We start from the raw sequence: 17,560 nt of genomic DNA, 5'->3' as shown, positions 1-17,560 counted from the left end.
CCTAAAGCAGTGACACTAGACACTAAGTACTCAGAGGTTCTGCCCTATTGGTGAAATCACTCAAATAGATTTAGATTACAACCATGACCAATGGAATGATGACGCATGTGGTAATGTGAGTGCGTTTAACTGGGGGACTTGGCCCAGTCTGGGGATCAAATAAAGCTCCTTGCAGGAGGATGAGGAGAACCTAACTAAGACAAGTGGTATAGGATGGAAAGAACTTTCCAGGCAGGGAGAACATGTGGGAAGACCCTTGAGCAGAAGTGTGCACAATACTTTTAAGAAACTACAGGAAGGCCAGTATGGCTGAAGACAATATATATATATAATATTGATGATAAGAAGGAGAAGAGCTAACTTTATGGGAGAGTTACCACCTGCCAGGTATTGGGTTAAGACGTTTAAGTGCACTAACTAATTTAACTCATGCAGTGAAGGAGAATACAAGATGAGGTGAGATGAGATGGGACGGGATGGGAGAGGCTGGTAGGTTCTAGACCATGCAGTCTTGGACACCATATTACAGTTTCCAATCTTTACCTTAAGAGCAACAGAAGCCACTGAAATGTGTTAAGCAAGAGGCTGATATCAGATTTGCTATTTAAACTATTATTCTGGCTCTTGGCTGGAGGATATGCTCAAAGGGCAAGGGACTTCACAGAAGGCCATAGAAGGCATGATGTTTGGATTCAGGTGGCAGATCTGAAAGATATTTAGGAGGTAAAAGCAACACATCCAAGCCTCATTAGATTTGTGGGGATACAGGAAATGGAACTGCCAAGGAAACTTGCAATATTTTGACTCGGCAAGGGAACAGATGATGGCACAATTCACCAAGCTGGGAAACTCTGGTAGAACATGAGTTTGGTGGAAGTCATTATTTATTTGCGGTATTAATTCTTTTGAAACATTCAAGTAAAATTATAAGTAAGATGCACAGGTCGGGAGCCCATGGGAGAAATGTGAGCTAAGGGAATAAATTGTTGAGCCACTGTCATATAAGGAATGTGTGGCAGTAATTAATTTATGGCCTCTCATTTGCGAATCCACTACTTTGTAACACCAGAGCTAGACCCTGTGGACATTTCTCCTTTCCCAGGTGATCTGATGCCAGGCGTTGCCAACAGAGGGTGCAAGGGAGACACTACAAGACCAGAGAAAGAGGACAGGCTTGCCTTCCTCTTCCAGTGTGCTGTTTTCCACATGGCATCCAGTAGATTGGCTGGCAGGAGGCAGGGTAGGCCTGACCCCAGCAGCCTGCACTCCCCAGCAAGTTTTCTCGACCACCCAGTGGGAGCCCACTCCTGCAGATCAACTGCAGTCTGTACCCTCTGGACAATTTCTCCCACATCCAAGAAGCTACCTGTTCCTCCGGCAGCCATGCCCTCTCCAAAAAGGTATGAATCACAGGATTGGTGGGGAGAGGAGGCCTCGCCTTACTTCCTAAGTGCCTTCCTGGTTCACTCTCCCTCTGTAGCTGTTTGCTGCCGTTGCTACTTCTGTATCTCCTACAGTCTTCTCTGACTCCTTTGAGTCATTAACAGTCTTTTAATGAATTAATTCTTCATATTAATTTTTCCCTGTTTGAAAGCTAGTGTAGTTTCTGTCTCTTGCCTGTACCCTGATATGCAAGTAACAACATCACCTGGGGAGATAGTAGTACATCGAGCTAAGGAAAATTCAAGTGCTTCATCTTGAGTAACTCCATCTTGAGTAACTCCAAGATTTATTGCAAGGGACAGGTAACTTGAAAAAAGAAAAGAAATAACTAAAGAAGAAGGAAACCCAGGAGAATATAAAGCTATGGAAGCTTGAGGGAAATATTGCTTAGAGAAATAACAAGCATAATTATGAGTGACAAATCTTTCAACCCTTTAGTGTAAAAATAAGAGATTATATCTATGACTTTAGGTTAAAAAAGGTTTTCTTGCATGCAAGAATAAGAAAAGATTAATAGATATGAATACATTAAAATTGAGACTTTTTCATGTCAACAGGCATCATAAAAGACTTGAAAAGAGAAATCAAAAAATAGGAGAAAAATATTTGTAATACATATAGCTGACAGAGGAGAATTATCTAGAGCATGTAAAGAACTTCTACAAATCAATGAAAAATAGACAGACTTATACTAGACTATTAACAAAGCAATGAAGAGGCAGTTCATAAAAATGGAAACATGAAAGCAGCAGCTATGGCTCAATCAGTTGGGCTCCCGTCTACCATATGGGAGGTAGACCTTGTGAAGGCAGGCTGGCCTGCACGCTGTGGAGAGCGGCCAGCCTGGGCGCCGCAGACTGCCGCTCAGCCCGCAAGGGCCATGGAGAGCTGACTCAGCAAGGTGACACAACAAAAAAAAAGGGAGACAAGCAAAAAAAAAAAAAAAAAACAGAAGAGTGCAGCAAACAGACAAAGAGAGCAGACAGCAAGCAAGCCACAAGGGGAGGACGGGAAATAAATAAAAATAAATATAGACACAGAAGAACGCACAGAGAATGGACACCGAGAGCAGATAGCACAGAAAGAAAAGCTGCAGCAGAGGGGATTTTAAAAAATGGAAAAAACTCAACCCCATTATTAAGGAAATACAATTTTAAACAATGAAATGCAATTTTGCTCATTCACTTTTCAAATATTAGCAATATACCAAATACTGTCAAGATGTAGAGGTGTGCTGTTCTATGGTAGCCAGTAGTCACAAGTTCCTTTTGAGCACTTTAAATGTGACTAGTTCAAATTAAGAAGGGCTGTAAGTGTAAAAAGCAACCCCAATTTCAAAAGACAGTGTAAATAAAAGAATGTAAAATTTTCATTACTAATTTTTATATAGATCACATGTTGAAATGGCAATATTTATTTGAAGTATATTGGGTTAAATGAAATACATTATTAAAGTTAAGTTCATCTGTTTCCTTTTACTTTTATAAATTTTGCAACTAGAATTTAAAATTATATAGGTGGCTCGTTGGTAAACCACATCATATTTCTACATCAGAGCGCTGATGCAGAGCAATGGGAATGCCTGCATATGGCTTATAAGAGCTTAATTTGATACAAACACTTTTGAAAACAATTTTCCATTAATTAAGTCAAACATGTACCTACTCTATGCTCTACCTGTTCTCCTAAAAACATATATCCTAGAGAAACTCATACATATATACATCAGAAAGCTAATACAAAACTGTTTGTACAAATGACTATTGTTTCTAAGAGTAAAAAACTAGAAACAGTATTACTGTCCACTGTCAGAATAGAGGATAAACAGAATATTATACAGTACTGAAAAATGAATAAACTATAGCTACATACAACAGGAATGGATAAATCTTAGAAACCCAATCTTCAGGGCAAACAGCAAACTACAGAAAAGTACATAAAACATGGTACTTTTTATATAACTATTAAAAACAGTAAAAAAAACAACAAACATTATATTGTTTAGGAATGAGAAATGGGATATAATGGGAAAGGGATTCCCAGGGAGCTTCAATAGAACTGGACATGTTCTATTTCTTTAGTCATGTGATGAGTCTCTGGGTACAGTAATTATATGGTTTTGCTTTACAACTTATATGTTAACTATATATACATCCTTTTAAAAATTTTTTTATTTAATTGCCATTTTTTTAAAGATACATAGATGACAAAAAATGTTACATTAAAAAACATAAGAGGTTCCCATATACCTCACCCCCCACCCCATCCCAACCCTCCCACACCAACAATCTCATTCATCAGTGTGGCACATTCATTGCATTTGGTGAATACATTTTGGAGCACTGCTGCATAGCATGGAATATAGTTTACATTGTAGTTTACATTCTCCCCCTGTACATTCAGTGGGCTATGACAGGATATATAATGTCTAGCATCTGTCCCTGAAATATCATTTAGGACAACTCCAAGTCCTGAAAATGCCCCCACATCACATCTCTTCTTCTCTCTCCCTCCCCCAGCAACTACCATGGCTGCTGTCTCCACATCAATTATACCATTTCTTCAATTGCTAGAGTCACAATAGTTCTATAGTAGAATACCAGTAAGTCCCCTCTAATCCATATTTTATTCCTCCATTCTGTGGACCCTGGGATGGTGATGTCCACTCCACCTCTAAATTGAGAGGAGCCTTTGATCTCACATGGTTGATGGATGTGATTCTCCTCCTTGCAGTTGTAGGTACTCTTGGTTCCCTAGTATGGTGGTTGACCATCTTCCTGTTGGCTGACCTGGGTAAGTCCAATGAACCAGAAAGTAGGAGATGCAACTCTGCTGAGGCCCAGGGCCCAGCTGGCACATGGACAGCCCAGAGATTCAAGTCTCCAGAGTATACACCAACCCCAGTGTCAACTACAGTTTCAATAAAAGGGACAGATGAGGCATATGTAGAAAGGTCACATCTGAGTTCAATTCCATCACACTCAGGAACACTAATTACAAAGTAAGACCCACTGACAAGGCACTGTATTCCAGAGCCATCTGCCATGACTGTAGAACCCATGTGTCTCTGTAGCCCTCAGGAGCACCAGTACCTGGGATTGTATCTACTTTGGTTGTCTCTTGGATCCTGCTGAGACGTGCATAAGTGTGACCCCTCTGATGACCTCCCAACTTTCTTTTGGAGGTTCTTATCCATATGAATTCATTTGTCTTTACCATTACCCCCCTTTTATTCAAGGTCTTTTTCTAGTTGTATTACCAGCTAGTGATTGGTAGTAATCCCTCAGCACCAGGGAGGCTCATCCCCGGGAGTCATGTCCCATGCTGGGGGAAAAGTAATGCATTTACAGGCTGAATTTGACTTAGAGGGTGGCCATATTTGAGCAACATGGAGGCTCTCAGGAGGTAACTCTTAGGTACCCTGAAGCTCTAGGCCTACTTGAAATTTCAGACACACAGTCTCATAAGCGTGTGTGTGTATATATATATACATAAGTACATATATCATTTTTATAAGATATAATAAAAAATATATTTCACATATAAGAAAATGTGAAAATAAAATGTGAAAAAAAAAAAAAGATTCCATGATTTCAACTGTTGCCTTGTGTCTAAGGAAGAAAATCACTGGTTTTAAGAACAAGATCATAGTAACCTTTGTCAGAGCTGTTTCCCTGAAGTGATAAAAAGAGAAGGCAGGTGTAAAATTGAATGTATCAATGTGAGGGAAAACAAGAATGTGTCAGGAGCAATATTAGAAGACAAAATAAGAATCATCCCAAACTAACAAAGCTATTAAGCGGGAAACGGACTTTGGCCCAGTGTTTAGGGCGTCCGTCTACCACATGGGAGGTCCGCGGTTCAAGCCCCGGGCCTCCTTGACCCGTGTGGAGCTGGCCCGTGCGCAGTGCTGATGCGCGCAAGGAGTGCAGTGCTACACAGGGGTGTCCCCCGTGTAGGGGAGCCCCACGCGCAAGGAGTGCACCCATAAGGAGAGCCGCCCAGCACGAAGGAGGGAGCAGCCTGCCGAGGAATGGCGCCGCCCACACTTCCCGTGCCGCTGACGACAACAGAAGCGGACAGAGAAACAAGACGCAGCAAAAAGACACAGAAAACAGACAACTGGGGGAGGGGAGGGGAATTAAATAAAATAAAAATAAATCTTTAAAAAAAAAAAAAAAAGCTATTAAGCAACAGATTCAAGTATCACAAAAAGCACAAGCAGAAAATAGCCAGAACACCATACCTAGACATATCATGGTTTGAATTTCTGACAAAAAAAAAAAAATCTTAAAACCAGCTAGAAAAGAGAACATAATAGCACAAAAAGAGCAATAATTTAATCAGAAACAATGGAAACCAAAACAATAGAACCTTAACTTCAAAAATGCTAGAGGAATAAACTGCTGACCTAGAATTTGATATTCAACAAAACAGGCCCAAAGGGAACTCAAAAGTGAAGAAAAGAATAAAGAGAAGAATATGTTTGGTAAATATAATCAATGATGTAGGGCTCTATCTCAAATGCCTAGAAAAAGAACATCAGACTAAACCAAAAAGAATAAGGAAGAAAATAATTAAAATGAGAACATATATCAGTGTATCAGAAAGTAAGCAAATAAAAATCAACCAGGTCAAAAGCTATTTTCAAAGTTCAAAAAAATTGATAAACCCAAACTAATCCAATTAAGAAAAATAAAGGAAAAAAAAACACAAATTACCAAAATCAGAATTGAAAAGGGAGACATCACTACAGAGCCTATAGCCACTGAAAAGAAAATATGAAAATATTATAAACAATATTATGCCAATATATTTGAAACTTAGAAATAATAACAGTCCTACACAATGCTTCCTGACTAAGAGATGTATGGCTTTGGTTAGCATACCAGTCAAAAGACAGGCTAGGTCATGCTGCTGTAGCAAGTGAGAACAAATCTTAGTGATTCAAAAGAGCAAAAATGTCTTTCTCACCCATCCCATGTTCCACTTTAAGCTGGCTGGGAATGGACATCATCTTTGCTCCACATTGTCCTTACCTGGAAACCAGAATGAAGGAGTTCCACTATCTGGAGCATTGTGGTTATTCAAACATATATGGAGCTATGAAGTTATAACCACCAGCTCTTAAATAGTTTCTCCAAGATGTGACACACATCACCTCTGCACACATTCCATTGACCAAAGCAAGTCAGGTGGCTCCACATAACTTCAAGGGGGCAAAGGAGTATAATTGTTTTGTATTCCTAGAAGGAAAGGGGAACAGGATATTGATGAACAGTGATGATGTCCCACATTGAAAAAGTGATGCATTTATATTAATGACTTCTCAGAAGTACTCCTGGGAGATGAACCAGATGCCAAAATCCCCAGTGAATAAGGACACTCAAAAGAGGTCACAACAACCAAGGGCTGAGAGAAAGAAGATTCTAGGACTGGTAATAACATTGGCCTCTATTTTTCCCTTGGCTGGTTCAGGCCAAAGGAATGACCTCAGTTGTAATACAGAACAATTCCTTCTTGGGTAATTCTGGTCTGCTAATTCTCCTCTGGTATCCTAAACTGTTTATCCCCTTTATGGTGTCAGGTCCCTTAATGCTCATTGTAGGACAGTTTCTCCATCTATCTGCAATAGTTCAAAGTCCAGATTTTAGATAATTGAGCATGGCTAAGAATACTGGTTCCTTCCAGTTCCCTTAGGCAAATGCCTAAATTCAGTACTAGTTAATGCTGTTTGATCCTCCTAAAACACCAATCCTTTTTTCTCTCAAGGCATTTAAGCCCTTCCCATCCCTCAAGACTCAAAATAAATCCTCCCTGTATCCAAATACCTTATTCACTCAAGCTCATATTATGGGGGACCCATTCCCCTCTCTCTACCTGTAGCACATATGGCTTTGCATTTTCCCACAACCCTTTCAGTTCTTTCCCCTTCTAGTCACAGCAGCATTTCATTTCTTAATAGTTACACAGAAAGCTTTGAGAAATAACTGTGTGTGAGTCATGACTGATAAGTAAAACTTGCATGCTTAGATTTCTCTCCCAGAAACTAAGAATAATATGGTCTGTGAACTGCTAGACCATCTCTGCAACAATAGATCCCTTACATAATTAGTGTAAAGATATAACTTCAGCTCAACTGACAAACATTGTAAATGTTCTTTTTACATACTAACTATGAAAGTGTAACTTCTCTCCTGCAGGGAAACTGCAGGGAAACTGTGAATGTCTGTTCATTGATTATCTGTCCTGAGCCCTGCACTTTTTAATCATGCTCCCCCCATTCACATGCCCTCCCCACCCACACATAGACAGGTAGTATAAAAGACCCCCCTTGCTTTGTGGCAAGTGCAGCTCGAGCCTCAGAAGCGTCACACTCTTCACCTGCCATCACAGATGAGGGCCTAGGCCACCACAAGGCTCGGTGTCTGAGAGAGAGGGCTCTCCTCTAGACTACTGAGGGCGAGGCCCAATGTAGGCCCCCTAATAAATGCTTTTTTGCTTACCACGCTGGACTTGTCCAAGTCTTTCTTTGGTCTGATGTATCCCTCTCAGTTAGGTGGAAAGCTGTCATTTCACACAGCTCCTTGCTATACTCGAAATAATACCCTCTTGCTGACCCATAAAATGGGAATTTTTTTCTTACTCAGAAAGCAATGGGGGTTCTGAGGGCTACAGAGACCCACAGGTTCTATGGACATGGCAGATGGTGTTCAGTGCCATGTCAGTTTAACCCTCCTTTGGAGTTTGTGTTTCTGTGTGATGGAGCTGGACTCAGATGTGATCTTTTTTCACAAGCTTCTCCTGTTACTTTTACCAGAACTGTAGTTGGTGCTGGGGTTTAATATATACCCAGGGGACCTGAATCTCTGGACTGACCATATGATAGCCAGGCCCTAAGCCTCAACAGACTTCAACTCCTACACTCTGGTTTATTGGATTTACCCCAGCCAGCTAACAGGGAGGTGAAGAAGGTCAACCACCACACCAGAGAGCCAAGAGTGCCTACCACTGAAAGCAGGAGGATTGCATCCAGCATCCATGTGGAATCTAAGCCCCCTCTTGATATAGATGTGAAATGGACACAACCATTCCAAGGTCCACAGGATGGAGGAATAGAATATGGATGAGAGTGGACTTACTGATATTCTATTCATGAACTATAGTGATAAGTAATTGAAGAAAATGTGGCATTGGTGTGGAGAAAGTGGCCATGGTGGTTGCTGGATGTGGGGAATGGAAGGAAGAGATGAGATGTGGAGGCGTTTTCGGGACTTGGAGTTGTCCTGGGTGATGCTGCAGGGACAGTTACCGGACATTGTATGTCCTCCCATGGCCCACTGGGTGGAACGTAGGAGAGTGTGGGCTATGGTGTGGGCCACTGATCATGATGTGCAGCAGTGCTCAGAGATGTATTCACCAAATGCAGTGAATGTCTCATGATGATGAAGGAGGTTGTTGCTATGGGGGGAGGAGAGGGGTGAGGGGGTGGGGGTATATGGGACCTCATATTTTTTTAATGTAATATTAAAAAAATAAAGACCAAAAAAAATATGAAAAGAAAAAGAAAAAGAGACCATGGCTTCAGTTGCTAAAATAAAAAAAGAAAAAAAGAAAAAAAAAGAAAGCAATGGGGGAAAAGCAAAAAGAAGTGATTCCCCAGTCTTCATGATATGCAAGAGTCTGATATCCATTAATCATTAAAGGTTACCATTTATGTATGTACTGTCTCTCTTTGGGAAATCTCCTGTGGGTTTTCTGTGCTCCACAGTTGCCAGCCACTGAGTTCCCGACAGTGTAGAGTCCCTCTGCAGACTCAGTTCTCAGCTCAAGCAAGTCTCAAGGTCAAAATTGGAAGGACAAGAGGAGAGAGGTCATCTTGGTCTCAAATCCAAGATATAGTCTCTGAATCATCTTTCCTGGTAAGAAGTCTAAGACTACTGCATTTGTTTCTCAATAGCTTCTGAACCCAGAGGAGAGAAGAAGGTGAGATACTGATCCCAAAAAGTGATTACCCTCATCCATCATTCAACAAATATGCCTCCTTTGGGTCTGGCCCTGTTCTAGGCCTTGTAGACACAAGGGTGAAAAAGAAATAATTCCTTCTCTGAAGGAGGTCAGTCTAGTAAGTGCATAAAGGCAATGTGTAAACTGACAAGTGAGATAAATTAGAGTGTCCCAAACCATGTCCTAGGAACACAATGATAATAGTTGCTAGAATGGATGTATTGTTTGTTTGTTTCTACCTGCCATCCCACTTGCCCTTCTTCTGCTAATATTCCAATGTTCCTTGGGAAAGTTCTTCACATAAACTTATAGTTCAAATGCCTCTCGAGGCCAACTCCAACACCTGGATCCAAGGGTGGGCAGTGATCCAACTCTGGCCAATTAAAACCCTGTTCACAGAAATGGGTGCCAAGATGCACCCAACACTTAATCAGAACCAATCAAAACAAACTCTGTGGCTTTTGCTGCAACTACAGAAATGCTGCTCTCTTTCCCATAGTTGGAGCTGAAGCTGTGAGTCTGGAGCTGGTAGAGGCACCCATGAATAGAGACCAGCCTGAGAAGAAAGCTACAGAGAGGAGAGCAGAGAATCCAAGAAGGAGGAGTCCCAAGGTGCTATTTGACAACCTGGTTCCAGCCATGGATGACACCATCATTGACTGATTCATTCATTCATTCATTCATTTATCCACCAACTATTTATGGATATCTGTTATGTTCCAGGTGTCATAATAAGCCTTGGAGATACAACAGTAAATCAATCACACAAAATCCCTACCTTTAAGAAGCTTGTAATTGAGTGGAGGAAGACAGCCAATAACTAAGAAAATAAGTGAAATGGATAGTATGGTAGATGGTGACAATTTCTATGAAGAAAAATGAGGCAAGCGGTGGAGGCTGGGGAGTGCCATTTTAAGTAAACTACTCAGTGAAGGCCTCATCAATAAAGGACATTTGAGTCAAGACCCGAAGGAGGTGAGGGAGGAAGTGTGGGGAAGCTGACAAGAGGAGCAGGTGCCAAGACCAAGGTGTGAGGCTGCCTGATGTGTCTGAGGCCCCAGAAGGAGGCAGGTGGGCTGGGGGAGAGTGGAGGGAGGGCAGGGTCTGGTGGGCAGCTCTAAGGACCTGGGCCTTTACTCTCAGTGACAGGAGGGGCTGCTGAGGGGGCGGGGGGGCTGAGGACTGACATGACCTAATGCACACTTTAGCAGAGCCACTGGCTGCTGCCTCGTGATGAGACTAAAGGGCATGGGGCTTCTGCAGTGAGAGCAGTTAAGGAGGCTACTGTGATCATCTGAGATCTGAGCAAGAGATGACCATGGCTAAGACCACGTGGCTGGGACTAGGGATGTGGCTAGTGAGAATCAGCCACAGCCAATGAATTCCCTTCACTGCTCCAAAAGCTTGAGTTGGGTTTCTGTCACTTAAAACTAACACACTGTATTCCATCTAATCTCAGACACTATCCACTGTAAATGCACCATTATTTTATGTGCCACTGAGAAGAAATGCTGCCAATTAATCTTGACATTTGAAAGGGCTCTTTTAGATCTAGTGTATGCCATGTTAACATGAACGCATGTAGACAATAAACTATATCACCAATGCCAACAATTTCACAGATGTTAAAATGGGGCAAAGAGTGTGCCTTAGAATCAAGGAAATGCAAAAGTATGTATACATACATCCAAGTTTATCAAGATGACTGACACATATTTTATATCCAGATATATTTTCCAAGAGTCTTGAAAGGTATAAATACACCTTACAATTCATTTCTAATAAACCATATCTACTGATTTAAATCTGTTTTCTTAATCTCCCATGCTTTAGTTCCCCAGCTTCCATAAGAAATACAATACAACGAGCTGGCTTAAACAACAAGAATTTATTGGCTCAGGGTTTTGAGGCTAGGAGAAGTTTCAAAATCAAGGCATCAGCAAGATGAAGTTTTTTCCTTGGAGACTGTGTCATTCTGGGGCTGGCTGCTGGTGAGCCTTGGGCTTCCAGGCTTTTCCGTCACAGGTTAATGCCCTCTCCTTTCTCTCCCGGGTTCTGCTGACCCCTAGCTTCTTGCTTCTCTCTGTGGCTTTTCCTTCTGGATTCCACTTCCTCCGCTTATAAAGACTCCACCTATTTTGAATTAAGGCCCACCTTGACTAACAGCATCTTCAAAGGTGCTAGTCACAAATGGTTTCACACCCACAGGGCCAGGAGGCAGGACCTGAACTTGCCTTCTGTGGGGGGTATGATTCAATCCTCAATACCCCAGGAGTATACAAGGCAAATCCAAATGCACTTCAAATGGGATGTGGAGGATCAAATCTAAGATTTTCATCCAAGACATCTGACACATGCACACCCGATACAGAAGTGGACACGGAGCCCCTAAGTCCACACCCCTTACACGACTGTCTAGCCGCCACCCTGCACATACTCTCTCTATAAAAGCAAGGGTTATTACAACCAACGTTGAGCTTTCTGAGAATATTTCTGCCCTTGCAAAGTCATTTCTGCCACAAGCCATGATTGGGACAGGTGGGGACATGAGATGTAACACGAATGAATCCTGCCTAAAGTTCCCAGGAGCTCAGGTGACTCTAGGAAAGAAGTCCACAGCATGGAGCTAATGGCTACTGCGTGAATCACAGAAGATGCAGACACCTCAAGTTCAAAAGACTGTCTTCTGGTGAAGCACGAGGTACAACTTTACTGAGTGATTATTTAATTGCCTTAGGTATCTGAACATTTCCAGAGAAAAACTATTTTTGCTGTATGTTTATTGAGACCAACAGGATGCTTTCATACTTGAAAATGCATATTATCACCTGGCCCGGTGATGATACAGAAATCCCACCTATTTTTAAATGCCTCTTTAACTCATGCTGATCTTAAACAAGGACACCCAGAGCTGGTCCTGAGGACACTGAAGAGATGCATTCAAATGCGGATGCTGTCAGACCTAACGATGAAACCCCTTTAGGAAAATAGCTTAACGATGTTTCTGCAGTCCTAGAAATTATGCAATCTCATTGGTCCAGTAACCTCCCTCTTGGAACTTCTATCTTAAGGAATTCATTAAAAGAAGATGCCCCATGTATAAAATTTTCAACTGACTTGTTTATAAAGATGGAAAACTGAAAATAGCCTAAATGTCTGGCAATACAAAAATATTTAGTAAATTATGATAGTTCCAACTGAGAAATATTAAACATTAAAACAATGACTGAAAACATTGTAGTGACATAAAAATACTTAAAATATAATACTAGGAGAAAAAGTAGAAATCATTTTATTTGTGAGTAGTGTACAATTATATATGTGCCCAGATGTGGATAAGGACAGTTAGGGGAAAACCAACTTAAAAACAAATTTGAGAGGAGCGGATATGACTCAAGCAATTGAGCGCCTGCTTCCCACATGGGAGGCCCCAGGTTCAATCCCCTATGCCTCCTAAAAAACAAACAAGCAAACAAATGAAAAAACCAACTTAGGGGAGCCGACGTGGCTCAGTGGCTGAGCGCCAGCTTCCCGCATACAAGGTCATGAGTTCAATTCCCAGCCCCAGTACCCGCCCCCCCAAATAAGAACAAGTCTGAGGGAAGCAGATGTAGGACAGTGATGTAGCTCAGTGGCTGAGCACCTGTTTCTCGTGCACGAGGTCCTGGGTTGAATCCCCTGTACCTCCTAAGAAAAAAAAATTGATGTGAATTTGTAATGATAGGTGATTGTGTTTTCATTTTCAGAATTTGTGCCATGATGATGATTGTTTCAAAAATGTTTTTTGGAGGAAGACAGTACCTAGGATTACTTCTGTAAACTATCAATGTTGTCAGCAAGTACTGCTCTTACCTTTCTGTCAGCATTAGTGTAAAGTAACGAGCTCTCCATCCGAGCCTGATTTGTGTAGTTCACCTCCTTCCATGTAGTCTGACCTCTCTGTGAGAGATGGATTTTCCCATCAGCCTCTGGGGCGGCAGGCAGCAGTGCCAGGTACCAGCTTCTGGACTTACACACACCTGGATAGGAGTCTCAGTTCATGCGGCCACGGCAATTTCATTGAGCTCCCCAGGCACCTCTCCAGTAAAATGCAGATTCTGAGGCCTCCCATGCAGTTATGAGCATGAGTCACAAAAATGTGTGAAAAGCATTCAATTGGATGCAGTGCACCACCTTTGGTGTAAGTGGTGAATGTTAATATTACCTGGATGCAAGCTAGACTTTTTCATACGAACACAGGTGTGATTGTATGAATCACGCAATGACAAATTTCTCGCTTTGGTTTAGGGTTCAAGTGCTATAAAAACCAGACTCGTTATGGCCGGTAGGTGTTTGCCTCCTCAACCACCCCACCTAACAACAATGGTTTCGAGGAGCTCGTTCATTCATTGGGCAAGGCCACCCCTCTTCGCCTTGTCACTCTGCTGCTTAAAACCAATTTATGACTCCAGAAGACCTGTAAGATCAAGTCTTTAAGGCCAGCCCAGGTCTGGCATCACGGACCATTTCTTGTCCTTCCCATCCTTCACCCTCCACCCCGCAGGGGTGCTAAGCCCTTGCAATTCCCCAATATGAGCCACGTTTTCTCTTTACCATCTGTGTTAGCACATTCCGTTCCCCCCTCCAAAGCATCCTGTCTCTCCTCTTATCCACCACTCCTTTCCCTGGGTAACTCCTACCATTTCCTCAAGACTGAGGTCCAACAGGGCTCTTCTCCCAGCCCAGGGTTAGCTACCCTCCCCTCGGACCCCAGCAGAGCTACCCTCCCCTCGGACCCCAGGGGGCCCTGAGTTCATCCTCCCCCCCTCCCAGAGCACTTAAACACCTGCACTGTCACGGCAAGTTAGCTGCTCAGGCTCCCCCACGGGCTGGAAGCTCCCTGAGGGTTACCCTTGGCCTTCATCTCCATATTCTGGTGCCAACACAGGGCTGGGTGCAGAGCAAATGATTAATAAATGATTCTGGAACACAGGAACCCGCTGGTGGGCAAATAACAGTGTTTTCCTTGCACAGGGAAATATGTGAGAAATAGGCTGGCAAAATCAAACAAGTTACTGTTTCACTGGGCTGAAGCCAACAAGCTGAGCTGAAGCCTAAGCTGGCCTTTCCGCCAGCCCCGAAACAGGCAGGTCACCTCGGCCAATTCACTTTCAGAACCAGGAACAAGAACAGGGAAATCAAGAGGCTGGCTACACCAGAGACAACTATTTTGCCAATAAGTGTTTTCAAGCACATTTTCTAGGATAAAGAATAAAGACAGTTGTCAACATGAAGGAGGTGAATTTCCCCTGCAAATAAACTGAACAATGCTGAAAAAAAAAAAATTCTGAAACATGGCCTTTAATCTAGGCTAGATGATGAACTCCTAAAACTGGGGGTGATGCATAAATGTGTGCTTTCTTCTGGAGAGACAGTCCACAACTTTAATCAAAGGAACCCTCTATCAAAAACAGAAAACAAAACAAAACAAAAAAACACGCCGTTATGACTTGTTGAGATTAGAAACTTTTCAGCCCAAGCAGCCCCTTCTCATTGGGTCTGGACAGCTATGATGGGAACCTCACTGGCCAAAAAGACTCCAGGTTCAGTGTGAACCTCCAAGGGGCACCGCCCTGCCCCAGACGCAGCCTGAGCAAAGGCCCCTTAGCGGCCGGCACCTTTAAATGGCCATTTCAGCAGCAAGAGCTCCCACTTCCATGGGGAACTTGAACTTGCCTGGGAGCGATCAACAACACGGTGTCCCATGTTCCATCTCTTACCAGGCACAAGAGCCTCCCCCACTGCCCTGCCTGCCTCTCCCCTGACCACCAGCCCGGCTGCGGACCTGGCCAAGCTGCAGATTAAAGAAGCACCCAGGTCCTCACACAGTGGACTGTCACTGCGTATTCACATGGTGCCACCAGACTAGGAAATCCTTCAAGAAAGGCGGACGTGGGCCTCAAACACCGTGGCACTTGCTGAAGGTAGGGTGACTGCACTCGGGTACTCTTTTTTTTCTCTCTATTTTTTTTTTAAATGTTACATTCAAAAAAATATGAGGTTCGCATATACGCCCCCTCACCCCACTCCTCCCACATCAACAACCTCTTTCATGGTCGTGGGACATTCATTACAGTTGGTGAACACATTTTGGAGCACTGCTACACCGCATGGATAACTCTCCCCCAGTCCATTCAGTGGGCCATGGCAGGACACACCATGTCCAGCATCTGTCCCTGCAGCACCACCCAGAACAACTCCAAGTCCTGAAAATGCCCCCACATCACATCTCTTCTTCCCTCTCCCTGCCCTCAGCAGCTACCCTGGTACTGTTGAGAGGCGGGGTCCCTGCATCTTAGTAAGAGCTTGAGCCTCGGTAATCCTAGGAACCCTGCTCTACGCACACAAGCACCTGCCCCAGGCAGCAGTAAGAGGGACCCCTCAGGGCACAAGGCCCAGCCTCAAAGTCAGCTTGGCCACTTATGGCTGTGGCTGGGACATGCCCGTTTCTCCAAGTGAAAACCGTCGCTGCGCTTCCCACAACCCCGTAAAGTAGAAGGTGATATCACAACCCCATCTCAGAGGTGACTGAACCAGGGTGTCAGAGAGGCTAAGTAACTTATCCACGGACACACAGCTCGGAGCCCGGAGCTGGTCCTCATACCCAGCTGCGGCGACTGGAGCCCCAAAGACCCACCCAGCGCTAGCGTTTAGGAGGCCGTCGGACCGCCGGCACCTCCCGCCACCAGCAGGGCGCCCCGCGCAGAGCCACGAGTTTAACCAAGAAAAGTTTCCCGAGGCTAGTCCTGGGCGAAGGGGGAGCGCAGCCTCGGGCCTCCCGGCCAGAGGCCTCCTGCAGCGTAGCCAAACCCAGCCACGTGCGCGCGCGCACACACCCACCCACCCACCGCAGAGGCCACCTCCCGCCCCGGGGAGGAGAACCCGCGCCATCCGCTCGCCCAGGCCGCTCCCTGCAGCCTCGGCTCCTCGGGGGAGCCGCCCGCGGGGTCCGCCTCTTCCCTCCGCTGCCCCGCGCCCGGGCTTGGCCGTCGCCCCTCCTCTCCGACTCGCCCCGGCGCCGAGGAGTTGCCCCGGCGGGGGCCCCGCGCCTGGCACCCGGCCGAGCACAGGGGCGCTGCCGCACGCGGTGCATCGGCGCCCCCGGAGCCCAGCAGCGTGCGGGCACGCCGGGGCGCTCGGGCAGGACCGCGGGAGGAGGGGGTGCGGGACGGGCGCCCCCTCGCCCTCTTACCTTCTTCATTCTCGTCAAACACCGGGGGCTTGTGGGAGTGGCTCCCGCCCATATTCCGCCGCGGCCGCCGTGGCTACATGCCCCGCCGCGGGGCTGCGGGCTGCGGGTGCGGGCGGCGAGCGCGCGCCGAGCCGAGGCTGCAGCCCGCGCCGAGCGGGCAGGTTGCTGAGCGCCGCGCAGGGGCGGGGGCCGCGCTAGCCGGGCCCCCTCTTCCCGGGCGCCCCCCAGGACTACGCTCCCGCGCCCGCCGCGCCCTCCCGGGAACCCGTGAGCGCCCCGCGCCGGGCCACCGCGCCGAGCTGCTCGCCGGCTGCAGCGGGCGGGAGACGGCAGGCGGCGCGGGCGGAGGAGGCGGCGGAGGGGAGAGAGGAAACGGGCGGAGGCCGCGCGGAGGGGCGTGGGGGGCGAGCGCAGTCCTGGGGGCGGGGGGCGGCCGGTAGGAAGGGGCGCGCCGCCGAGCGGAGCGCGGGAAGCAGCCCTGGGCAGTCTCTAGGCCGGCGCTGGGTGGTGCGCGGTTGTGAGCACCTACTGGGTGCCAGGCCCCGGATAAGCGCCGCCCCCACGTCCTCGCTCAACAACTCAACTATTAGAAGAGGTTCCCAGGGACAGCCGCGGGGCGCTCTTCGCCCAGTGGCCAGTGGGCCCGGGCTGCGGAGGGAGCCCCAGAACGCCCCACTCGGGCTTATTTGCCCGCTGGGTCTGGGACCTGTGCAGGGGTGTGCCTACCGGTGACCGCTCTCCAACAGACAAGGAAAGTTCTTTAGGTTCTCCTTCCTGTGATCAGTGAAAGATGAGTCTAGATCATTTAACGCCTAATCTTACCCCTTCGTCTTATAGATGGGGACACTGAGGTCGCCGGGGCAGGGCGTGGGCCTCGGG

General features: G+C 45.7%; 1 protein-coding gene across 1 annotated transcript in view; it reads right to left on the bottom strand.

The window, feature by feature from the left end:
• STK32B (serine/threonine kinase 32B) overlaps positions 1 to 16,950 on the bottom strand; it is a 441,860-nt gene extending 424,910 nt beyond the window's left edge. Inside the window, exon 1 of the mRNA XM_058301185.2 lies at positions 16,682 to 16,950. Within this exon, the coding sequence (XP_058157168.1) occupies positions 16,682 to 16,733 (52 nt within the window). The 5' untranslated portion in view covers positions 16,734 to 16,950. The remainder of the gene's footprint in view (positions 1 to 16,681) is intronic.
• Between the last annotated feature and the right edge of the window lie 610 nt (positions 16,951 to 17,560).

The sequence above is a fragment of the Dasypus novemcinctus genome, chromosome 1 (genome assembly GCF_030445035.2).
Source record: "Dasypus novemcinctus isolate mDasNov1 chromosome 1, mDasNov1.1.hap2, whole genome shotgun sequence".
Taxonomy (NCBI): Eukaryota; Metazoa; Chordata; class Mammalia; order Cingulata; family Dasypodidae; genus Dasypus; species Dasypus novemcinctus.
The sequence above is the reverse complement of the archived record's forward strand: the minus strand, read 5'-3'. Positions and strand labels throughout refer to the sequence as shown.